The 12531-nt window shown below is 44.7% G+C and overlaps 1 protein-coding gene across 1 annotated transcript in view; it reads right to left on the bottom strand.

Annotated features, from left to right (window-relative positions):
* The window catches only part of T265_14856 (hypothetical protein), a gene marked incomplete at both ends in the record, with an annotated part of 43331 nt that overhangs the window by 3489 nt on the left and 27311 nt on the right, over positions 1-12531 (bottom strand). The window contains 5 exons of the mRNA XM_009175550.1: positions 2469-2629; positions 5003-5133; positions 9036-9171; positions 9433-9526; positions 10251-10528. Of these exons, the coding sequence (XP_009173814.1) occupies positions 2469-2629; positions 5003-5133; positions 9036-9171; positions 9433-9526; positions 10251-10528 (800 nt within the window). The remainder of the gene's footprint in view (positions 1-2468; positions 2630-5002; positions 5134-9035; positions 9172-9432; positions 9527-10250; positions 10529-12531) is intronic.

Here is a 12531-nt window from a genome sequence, read left to right as displayed (position 1 = left end):
GTACTGAGAACGAAATTTTGCATGGTAATTCATCCCAACTGATCTTCGCCGGGGGGCCAAATGTTTGGTTGAATTCCACCGGTTATTTCTAATCTGCATTGCTGATGCTGCCCAATGCAATCTAAGTGCACGTTAATCACACCGATCTTGGAGCTACTGCGAACGAGGTCGCGGGTTTGAGACTCCTTAATGGAGTTTCTCGAAATACGCACTGTTCATGATCCCCTATAAGGGCGAGATACCTTTGTAATGCCTCTATACTTTGCGTCATAGATCGACTTCACTTACAGAACAAAACCTCTATCAAAATCCGCACAGTTTGCCTGAACCATTGGCATTTTGTACAATAAATTTTGTGTAATACGACAAATCGTGGAATACGCCGAGGAGCTTGAATTCAACGGTGGTTGGTGTGTTTTTTATTCAGCCCACGCGCTGACATCACTTGGGATAAGATAACAATCACGATACGTGTTTGTCTGATTCAGACTTAGCACCAACGAAATTGATCAGAAACAGACAATCCGACCAGTTCAAATCAATACCGATGGTCTGGACGAATAAGCTAGTAGGAATTTATCGGGTCACGTGATTGCTTGTGCACTCGACATTTGTACCAATTGATTCTTGTATGCAAAGTCTATGCATACATCATAAGTTGGTCTAAAGAACATCTCTAACATCGGTTTTGACCATTGTGTCCAAGGGGTGATCCAAAACGGAACTACTCAGGTTGCTTCACCGCCTTTATTCAGATTTTACGCTGTATACGCATCTATGAGTCAGAAGAGTAGATATCAAAAGGTTTGCCTTGCTTCAGATGGCGCTGTCCTTTTTTTATGATGGAGCTATCTCAAAACGACAAACGTTTTTGTCATCTCCATCGATCGATGAAACTCCCTGGTTTTGTGACTCATCATTTAGCCAACTGAGCGAGATTTAAAGACGATCGATTCGTGACGCCTGAGGAGTTTCCCTCACTCATAGCTGCAACAATGATCGCTTAATCTAATCAAAATTATCAGGAAGGTCAGCTTCCTGAAAGCAACCACCGAATGCCCGAAATCTACCGAGACTCTCAGCTCCGCTAGGCATTGACCAGACAGACAACGCCCCCTCAATATGCAGCCCCCCACAGTATCAAACCAGACAGGGCGAGTTAGTGTTGATCAAGGTCAGACTACGCCCCCGGAAGGTGCAACAAGTCGTAGCCTCGTACCAAGGCCACACCACGTGCACCAGCATTGGACCAAGTTCAGACAGTGCCCGTCCCATGAATAGTTTGTGAAAGTTGTGCATTCACACTCGCACGCACTAACGCTCTCGCACTTGATTGTTCAGCGTTTAGCTGTTGTGTTCCCTTCTGTGAGTCTTTTTCTCCGGCAGCAGATATCACAGATTGGCGAATCAGAAGATATCAAAGCTACAATGGACTTTCTTGATCTCGTAAAGCAAATTTAACCAGTCTTTCGAGGAATATTGCCGGTAAATCATACCTGAACGTGGCCCAGTAAAAACTGAAACTCAAGGCCAGTATTCTGGTTAGCGAAGACCTTACTGTGGTTCAACGGTTTGTGTAACTCAGCGACCAATTAGGCCATACGGGGGATGCCCGTGCTACACTGTCATACTAACTAGGTCAATGGTTAGAGCTCTGAAGTACACAGTCTTCTGGATGTCCAGGTTGGGGATCGGAACATGTGTAGCGATTGGTTCCGTAAAAACGGAAACGTACTTGTATTTCTCGCCAAAGACCGATAAATTGCCGTCAGGCTTTTGAAAAAAAGGCCTTGGTTGAGGATTCTAGTCGTCCTCCTGTCCAGGTGTGGGCGCCCCGGCAGCATCCCAGCCCACGTACAGGTACGGTAGCGCCCAGGTACGTAGCTAAACATCGGTGTTGAACACTGTCGTCATGCTGTCGATGGTGATGATGCTTCTGGCTAGGCCAGCTTCATCCAGCTTCGAGCGCTAATTTTTCATTTTGTTGGCTTGTGGATACATGAGATAACTGGGATAGTAACTGGGATGTAACAGTGTGCTAACATCGGTCTGTCAGGAAATTTTACTCACTGTTTTATCGTAGATAACATTTCTTGGATGGTGATACGTTTGCAAACAATCAACAAAAAAACCATAGAAAAGTAGAACAATGATTGACAGGTAACACCGATGGTAAGACTACGCAAAAATTCAAAGAAATCCTTCTCCGTCCCTTCGTACCGCGTTTGCCAGAGTCGCATTTTAAAACGGACTATTTGGCGCGAAAGTGGGATAAAATATGGTGAAACGAAAAGGATTCTTTGAAAACTTGAGTACATTCAACTGTTAAAAAAGACAAAAAGTGGTACGACCTTTCATCCCGTTTAGCTCTATGCATCGATTGGATGGAGCGGGGTGTCTGGATAGATGACTAAGCGACTCTGTTTTGCAAAAAATCCTCGTTTAACTAGAATGACACAACAACTCACCAATTGTGACCCATCAGTAGGTATAGTGGCACCCACGCCTGGGGTATTCAGGTTAGCTAACTGAACCTGTATGCGGGCGAGAAAAGTTTGTTCATCTTCCACAGTCTGCAGTGGAACGGGTTCTTCAACTATTGGAGTTCCACCTGGTCCAAGTTTCTTACCTGAAAGTGGAGAACGCTCTGGAGAATACCCAATAGAAGAGTGACCATTTCCTAGACACCTAATTACACATATATAGACAATTTTCTTTCAATTTGGTGAACTTTGACCCAGTATCCCTCACTGTAAGGACACAGAGCTTCTTCCGGCTACCTATCCCTACCCCATTCTTTTCACTCATTGCGAAGGTTTCCTTCGTTTATAATGGCACTGCACTTAAGTTCCCGCGTGCTATACTGATGTATTACTCCCCCTAATGATACTGAGGAGAAGAGATCACATCTCGACAAATACAGTCATATGCAAATCAATTTGGTTTTCACGGGAGAATCAAGTGTATCTATCGTTTGTGGGTTGACAGAAACTCGAAGGACTGCACCTACCTGATGAGCTCCAAGAAGGGCGAAATCGCTCATTGGCTGCTGAGGAGATCCCAGAAACCTTGTAAGTAGCTTCCTTTATGAATGGATAACATCGTTCTAAAGCTTCAGGAATGGCTTTCTAATTCTCTGGCATAGAGAAAGATTTCAAAAAAGCCCAACCTTTTCTTTTCTTTTCTCTCCGCCAGATGAAGCTTGGTAGCTACCTGCTTGCAACTGATGTCATCAGAATTACTGGACTTCAGTATGGCGCCGAACGAAAGAGGGATGGTTCATGCGAACAGTAACACTAGAACACATTTTAATGCAAAATATTAACTACTTAAGATTTCTTAGTAGTCAAAAATAATAGTATCAGGCTAATGCCGAGGTGGCTTCCATCGCTACTCACGAAAACGAGCTTCAGGTTGGACGGTCATACAACTTGTCAGAATATGACACAGTGATTCTAGGACACATTTAAGAGATTATAAAAAAATATTTTCTATAGTGGTGTCGTTGAAGACCTCGATCTGCATTACTTACTCCATGCTTCACAATTCCGAACCGAAAGAGAGTCACGCCCCGAAAAGACAAAATTCCTAATTTCTCTTCCGTTTGGTGAAGTAGTAGATAGGTGAGACGGGATCCTGGCTATCAGTCGCTTTGTTCCATTTTGGATGAAAAAGCTTAACTGAAGTTAAAATTCGTGTTCAAATGAGAAAATTTGTTTAAACGGTCTAGAATATACCTTAAACCCGGGTTTTATTGAGTAGTTCGAACCTTGTTTTCGTGGAAAATTTGCAGGTTTAAATCAAAATTTTTGTTCCCCTTAGTGAAGCCCAGCTATGGCAAAAAGCCGAAAAGCACTGTGCAGCTTCTTAATCCTAGCTGAGAGTCATCAGAATTTGGCAGCACACGAAACTGTTGACAGATTCGAACTAACAACCTGCCGGCTAGATCAATTCACTTCAAGTTGACAGCTATAAACCGTGTACCATAGGCACACTGGTTCCAGCTGCTACAGTTTTGATCAACGGAAAACGAGAGTATGGGGCATACAACCAAACCATGTTCATTTTGTTCGGAAATCGAGTAGCTATGCACTGATGGCCAGCCAGGAGTTGAATACCAGACCGTTCGGCCATGAGCGGCTAATGAGTAGTTTGAATAAATAGCACTTAGATCTCAAAAATGCCCCCCTCATCCTTTAACCTCAGCATCCATATCACTTGGTCACTTGCTGGCTAGCTCTTCATCTAAAAACGCTAACATATCGTGCAAACTGTCTCCGCATCTGAGCTTTTCATAGTCTGGGCGATAGTGTGAAGAAATTTGGTAATTTTGACGGGAAATTCTACGCAGTTTAACTTTGCTTGCAGGACGAAAACTCCACAAAAATTCAGTTGACTGAAAACATCACAAAAGAGGGATTCAGTGCCTTCCAGGTGAGACTCGTTTTTTCTCCTTTGGAGAAACGCGGACTGCAATTGATAAACTACTCTGCTATGAAATTGTCGAACGAACAGGTGTGCAGATTGATCTGGAACGCAAGCTTTGCTGTTTTGATTGACACATAATGAAGAGTGTTCACTAAATGGAAAGCCTTTTCAGCAAGTTGAGGTTGTCTGTATTCAACGAACCGCCAGGCACACTAGCACAACTGGTCTGAGTTCCAGTGGTAAGCTGTTTGCTCACGGCCAGCTATGTGTTCACACTGTATGATGACCGTTCATTGACCATCATTCTCCTGGCTAGATACTTCTACTCTTTAATTACGTCAGACTGCAGACTGATAAGATTTGGGACCTCAGTAACTCAGTTGGTTTAGCAAACAGTTATTACGGAGCAGCGATTGATGCTGCCAGGTCTAGCGGTGACGCAAGAGATTTTGCGTGTGTCCTTGGTCAAGCTTACCCGCGGCAGTCTTGGAACGGAAAGAAATCGACCCTACAACCGGATTGCTAGTAAACTTGAAAAATCAATATTTATTACCGCAAAAGACGCCATCCGTACCTTTTGAAAATGCCTTTCCGCGAATAGTTTTCGGTCGTGGCAGACTTGTGACAAATTTCTCCTTGAGGCATTTTTCTGGTAGGTTCCTCGTGAGAAGTTCAATGCGATGTGCATTGTCCCATCCACATGGTCTGCGGCGTAGAATGCAATAATGAGATGCAGTAGTTTACGGATCGATAAATGCCCAATAGCAATGGAGCGGCACTTGCGGTAATCAGTTGCTTAAAAATTCGGAAATGGGACTAATGGAAGAACCAGCTGCACAACTGCCAAAGGAATAACATTCTTCGTTAAGACATTTGATTGGTTGTTCCTCACTTGCCCTTGACAGGTGACTTCTACTTTTAGTATGACTTTTTGATTCGCCTTTCCATAAGAGCCTTATAAACAGCCCGTTTTCTGCTGCACGTGACACGCCTGTACGCGTCAGTGTTCAATAGATCAGCTGATTCGCACGCTCATTGGCTGGCCGGTTTGGCCGATGGAATCAGGCTGTCAAGCGGCTATCCAGACTCGGGTTCACGATAATAAAGACACTGAGAAAACTGTGGTGCAAAACAGAAACCTATACCACCGGAAGTCAGTTGGTTGAAAACGTGGCCAGGTGAGCAGTAAGCAAGCATGCAGTCCGTACATAAAGTACACATTGGGTAGGTACGGAAGATGACTGTTCGATGAGCTGGGCTGTCAGTTACAAACTTTTCGTCGACAACTGGGGTGGTGTAATCACTGCGTAGTACGTTGGTAGGATATCGTAGAGCGTCGGTAGGTAGGCTAGTGGGCTTATTTGTACTTTTCTGACGCCTACGGGGAGGGGGTCAGGTGACAAGAATGGTAACTATGGGATCAACACGTCAAAGGTCAAATGGAATGAGTCGGAGGGGTTAAAGTCGAAGTTCATCCGGACTCCGATCAGCCAGGGGGCTAACAAAGCGTCCAACATGAGGAACTGATCATCTGAACGGCCAGTCAGAGGACATCCCCTCTTCAGCAAAACATATACAGGAACCAGCTTAGCAATGATTAACGCGTACACATCGACGTCCCATCGACCTAGGCTGGTGATGTAACGTTTGCGACCGAACGGTCCAAATCGACTGCGTTTTGTCTAGAGGCTACATCACTCTGATCTTAGCTAAATTGAATGGCGCCTTGTTCCAGACCAGTAATGGGTTACAACCTCTGGTAACCTTGCTCCATATCTGACCTGACTCGGCTGCTTTTGATGTTTGTATCGCACATGGGCTTGATGGTGTGTGTCAAAAGGAACCTTACGAATACGTTTACAGTCGGAGATTGAATATACCATAGAACCAACTCACCGAGACGAATCTGGATGGTAAGCCAGACAGACAAGTTTTCAATATGGGTTTAAACCTGCTTGTTGCGTCCACACTTTTGTCCTATTTCTAACCGTCAAAGAATTTGATTGCTGCAATTTTCAACCGTTTGCGCCAGCGCTCCCCAGCAGCACACTCAAGTGTGCCAGCTTGGCCAGTTTTGGCCCCCTTTTTGAAGCTCTTATTTCATCCTTCTAACAGATGTAATTTCGCGGAAAGTTTCAGAGTAAATGACCAAGTATGGTTTCCTGAATGCCTCAACGAGGAAGTTTCACCTCAATATGACACCGTATCTGTTCCAAAGATTGTGTTGTATCAGTCAGATGGAACCAAAGAGGACCTCCTAGTGGGTTTTTCCTCCAAGGCTTCTGAAACAAATTAGTCACACCTATCTGTGTCTGGTTGCCTCAGTCTGATCAGCGGGTCAAGTTTCAAACTCTTGATGGCGCGCATTCTCCTGGAGATAAACAGCTGAATTTCAGGAGCATGCATCCGGCGCATTCGACCTTCCATTTACCATGCCAGACGACTGATCAAAAGCAGGGAGTCATCTCTGAACAGATTGGTTCAATACACTCCCATGAATACTTTGAGTAACTGAGTAATACCAACCCAACTACGTGAAGTTCTTTCCGTTCAGTGTGGCGACATTAGTTAAGGACGTACTTCAATCCGTCGGAGATATGACTGCTTCGCCGAGTAAATTACTGCTGTGAACGCGAAAATAAGCAGAGAAACGTTCATTTGTAGCACCCATTTGGTGATGAACTGCCGTGCATCAAGGCGAAAGCGCGAGGGCGCAAATGATGCCAGGTTTTCCTGGTCTAGAAAGCAGCAATCGAGATGACATGGTTGGGTTCGAACCACGTACCAACCGGTCAATAATTGAACGCCATCTTGAGGTATGGACCTGACACTTAAGTCTGCATTTCTATGGACATTTGACGCCACCTATAAGTAAATGAATGACGTGACCCACGTGGGGGGGAGGCAGATGGATCAGTGTTTAGAGCCCGAATATACTGATCCGAAGGTCCGTGGTTCGAGTCCGACCTCCGCCTCTTGACTTTCTCTGTGTAGGTTTGAACAACCTTTTACTTCCTTCTGGTGGCATGGCAGTTATGCACCGAATGGGTGTTACAGCTGAAGAACGATCTTGATGCAATGAAGGCTCTACCATTGCAGTGCCATTACGACAATGTCCGCCCAATGAACAAAATCTTGACTGATAGACTCCAAAAGTCGACCCGTACTACCAACATTATATAAGTAACTCAAAGAAGAACAAACCTTACGAAACGGGTAAAACTTCTCTCTGAGAATTCATCACCCAACCAGCCAATCAATATTTATGTGAGTCCCTTGACTGAAAGTTGGGTAGGGCCATTTCTTGCCCAGTGAAAGCTAATTAACCAACTGGCGCCTTGTGGCCTCAACTGTTAGCCGGGTGTGGGCGAGTTCGCGAGGAGTTTCGTGAATTGCACTCAGACTCAGGGCCGCATCACATTCAGTGAATTTCGCTCACTGCAGGCCAGTATTCAAAATACTTATGTACAGGACTTGCACTTGTCATTTGCGTGGACTATGCAAACTAAAATCAGGGTTCCCAGTCACAGAAGAAGCAACCAACTCCGTACCATCTAACCCTACCTCATCCCTAGTGGTGTTTCTTTCATTCTTTCTTCATTCACCAGCACGGTAGTGACACACAGTTACAACTCGACTCGTCAGAATGAAAGCTCAAAGTGTAATCCACAGGCTCCTTGCAAGCGATCGCGCGAGTGTTCATCTGTTTAATGACTTGGGAATGTGTGCTTGCCAGGTGGTGAGTTGACAAGAAGGATTCGTTGGGTGTTCTAGTTTGCAATTGACCAGGTTACCGTTGAAGTCAGCCGATCTGTTCTACCTGATTAGGGTGTCGAGCAAGCTGGATCGAACACTCCGTTTTCGGAGGGTAACTAAAACTACGGATGCACGAATTCCAACCCCGTGTGGCTGCATTTCGAAGTGATTCACCTCTCACTCTAGTACAGAACCACTGCATCAGCAATCAAGCCGGGTTCTGATAAAAATCAATCCAGGATTCCCTGGGGTGTCTCTGCTCACAGATCGGGCAAAGGCCCATGAGTGTTTCCGCTTCACTTACCGGCCATTGTCCTCGGCTTTCAAGTGGGGTGGGGAACAGGTAGAAATGTTAGATCTGCTATCAATAAGGTCAGATTCCTGACACCCAGATTCCAGAACCTTCTGAGACCCTAAAACTCCACCAAAATCTCAACGGGGAAGTTGGCAAGCATCCAGGCTAGTCAATCATCCAGTCAATTTGAAAAAAGCTGAGTAGTATTCAGGCGCGTCATAGAAGCACGACGGAATATGATGAGCGTTCGGTCATTTCCTAGAACCACAATCGATGTTGATGGGTGTTCACTAAACGCCTATCAGATAGCTGGGATCAATGTCAGAAAGTGCACTTTAAATAGCACAGGGCCGTTGTCAATTTTGCACTCGCAGCAACCTCGCCATTCTAAGGAAGCACGATGGCTGGGATACTGCCAGGTTGCCCAAGCCTAGACAGGAAAAGTCGGGAGGCAGAGGGCGGGTTCGAACCACGGACCTTCCGGTCAGTAAATTCACGCCCAAATTACTTGGGCCATGTCGCCCCCAGATTTAACAAATTAATCATCATTACTTACATGAATAGGGCTGTCGGTTCAGTCATCAGTGCCGAAGTGTGAAACGGTGTAGCGTAGAGCCGGTGCTTCAGGTACCGTCGCAATAGTTCCGTATTGATTTCTTCCTTTGCCGACACGTACACTAAACCGGCGCGATCTGACGACGTCCGAAGACGAGTCCCAATTTAAGTGTGATGTGTTAAGAATTTAGGGAAATATCAAATATTTATATATGTACGTATGTATGTATGTATGTATGTATGTATGTAAGTATGTATGTATGTATGTATGTATGTATGTATGTACGTATGAATGTATGTATGTATGTATTATTCGGGTGAACGGGCTTATCGACGAGATGTTAGGTCTTTTGTGCGTTTGTAGAAACTTTGTTTGGATAACTGAGGAAAAAGGATACATTGAAGGCAAGCCTTTCGCAAATGGTATTGGATCACGTCAAAATGTTCATCAGTGAAACCGTTCTCCCGCTCCAACGTGACGCCAGCGTCCGCCTGATAATAGGAGTGAAAGGGTGACCTTCATCCGAATTTGTTCGATTCGAAGTAAATTACCTGACAACATTTTAGTTCCGGTGTAATCCACAAAGAGGTAAAGGATGCCATCGATCGCCATAATGTTTCGATACGGCGATTTGTACGACGTAACTTGAATCAGATTGCATTATGATAGACATATGAGGGGAATTCGCGGTTTTTAAACCGAATCAGCTTGGCTTATTTCGGACAGGTGTACATCAGTACAGGTTAACTTAAGTCCACATTGCAACTCGATCGACAGAGGTTCCAAGAAACTCCATTTTTGCGCTGTGAATTCAATTCATTCAATCAGTATATTTCACCTTGCAGACGGAACCCTTTTATCTTGAACGTCTTCCTTCAGACGTGCGGAGCAATTTCACATAATGTACAGCTGACGGGCATCTCCATACTTTGAAGTGGCTTGTGTTCAGAACAGTAGAAGTGACTATGGGTGATGAAGCGTTTAACGGTAAGGGCGAGTTACCATTCAGTCAGTGCATAACTAAACTACTGCCTCATAATCTAACAAGATTTTTCGAAACTGCGATCTCTGCACATATTCACTATCCTAAAGATGCTTCTGCCGAGCAAATTAATATCATACTACTTAAACGGTATAAGTAGTATAAAATTACTTCGGTATCTCGAAAAATTTGAAGTAAGCTTACGAGTGTAAATTTAAATTTCCGCAACCTACCTTCGTCACAACGACCAGTACTGGGATTCCAAATGGATTGCCTGGGATGATATTGTTCTCAGCTTGGCTATCGTCATCTTTCTGCATAATCGGATGCAATGGTGAGTACGGCCACTCTGAAGTGGCAGAAACCGCACCACCTATGATCGGAATGGACACACTTGCAACACGATTGAGTGAATGTGTGCCGGTCACCGACGCAACGTTTTCTTGGCCGATTGGAGGGGACTGATCTTCAGAGGCGCCAGGATCGATGTAGTTATTGAAATAATCTTCAACTGTTGAAAGAAAATTGGAGAGTTGTAGGAAAGGACGCCTACATGCTACATTGAAAACAATCAATCTGTCGGTGAACCGGATTCAAACGCTAGGAGTATAGTAACTATCTGTCTCTCTCATCTTTATTGATTTCTCAGTGTGAGATCAATAGGAATGGTCAAACTAGCGCAACACTCACGTGACCATTATTGATTCTGTGGAGACCATCTGAGTTGTGATCACTCGCATGCATTGTGCAAGCTATCACTGCGATTGGGACTATAGTGGCTAACGTAACTGCTCACAGAACAAGGCCATAAATCGAAGGTACCGGATTTTTCAAGAGAGAATGGTTATCAAGCGTGCATGCCCCGAATTTCTCCTGAGATCCTATGACACCCTTTTCCTTTGTAGATTGCTCATAAACTCAGAGATGTAGGAAGCCCGGTTGTTCATTCAATTTGTGCTGTTCACAGCCATTTAAAATCGATGGTATCCCGGGAACCAGCGTTGGATCTCTGTTATGACCTTGCTTTGCCGTCCATTATTTATGGACACTGAAGAGAGGGGATGTGAGGTGTCTTCAGATTTCTTAACACCGATGCCTCAGAAGCATTGATATCGAATGATATCAACGAATTTGTAATGAGGTAATTAGAAAACCGGTTTTTGAGTGTGCGGAAGACACTTTAATCACGGAGGACATAGGAAAACCTCAGCCATGTGCTAAGCAGACCAAAGCACTGTGTAACGAGACGAGTGTCGTTCTCCTTCAGAATAGCGCAAACCGTGAGTTGGAAAACGCATGATCCCGTTGAAGGGATTGAAGCAGATTACGAGGAGTCTGTGTGTTGCTGGTGCAGTACACCCTCTAGGATGGAATTCCCGTGACCCTTCTGGGCTTCGCTGGAGCCGTCGCAGCAAATGGTCGATGATGGATGTCTGTGGAGTTACTTTCCAGATTGTCTGACTGGGCGTTTGCAGGTGTGGGTATCTCAGACTGCCTGTGACAGATCGTAACCAGGTCTGCTCCCTTCTTTTCTTTTCATTCTAAGACGCATCCTAGCGTCCGATTGAGCACTTCTGACGAAAAAGGTTATCCATACTATGACGTGGGTGATTCTGAGAAATTGTAACTTGGCGTTCCAATTCACCATAGAAAACGCGCCTCAGTACACCGATGTACCATCAATTTGTACAACGAATGGAACGACCGGTAGACGGTATACCCTTTCTTCCAGCTTAGTTAACGTGAATTATGAACGAAAGCCATGTTCAGTATCTGGACAAGATAAGGACACATCGCATGTTTGATGTGACATTGATGCTCGTTAAGGGAGAAGACTGCAACGTGTCCAACACTGTCTCTGAAATGGGTAAGTTAAGACTCCCTACCTTCATCAAGCCAATATTTAGTGTCATTGAGTGAAAGCACATTGCTGAAAGCACATACGAACAGTGCAGTAGCACACCTGATCGCCCAGATTGCTGAATCAATACACACGCATTCTTCTATTGATTTATCGTGTGACACTATATCGTCTCAAGGTCATTGGGCAAAACCCTTCCGAACATGAAAGGCGATCGATATCCAACTGCAGTGACCAACCCTGTCACCCGCACATTCAGTTCTTGACCGTTCGGCATAGATTTACCGCCAAGGTAAAGTCTACATTAAAAATATCTAAACATCTACTCTGCTCTATTTGACTATTTTGAACGTCTGTTCCATTTATGCCTGCACGTTTCATAACTTATCACGGATGAGTATCGTTCACACCTGAACGAAAGCAAATATTCCAAGAGACGGACATGTTTACCAAACGAGAACATTGGAATGCCCGATAAAGAATTGCTTAGGCAGGAAGTGGAAGGCTCGTTTACCCCTTCTCATTACTTGTTCATATGATTCTGTCACTTAAAGTAACATTTCTCAGGACCTCCAAGCTACTTATTTGGAATCCAGCTGGATCCAACCACCCGCCCCCCCCCCCACAACAAAAAAAGAATAGACGCGCAACAC

The sequence above is a fragment of the Opisthorchis viverrini genome (genome assembly GCF_000715545.1).
Source record: "Opisthorchis viverrini unplaced genomic scaffold opera_v5_275, whole genome shotgun sequence".
NCBI lineage: Eukaryota > Metazoa > Platyhelminthes > Trematoda > Opisthorchiida > Opisthorchiidae > Opisthorchis > Opisthorchis viverrini.
Note: the sequence above shows the minus strand (reverse complement) of the source record. Positions and strands in the feature narration are given on the sequence as shown.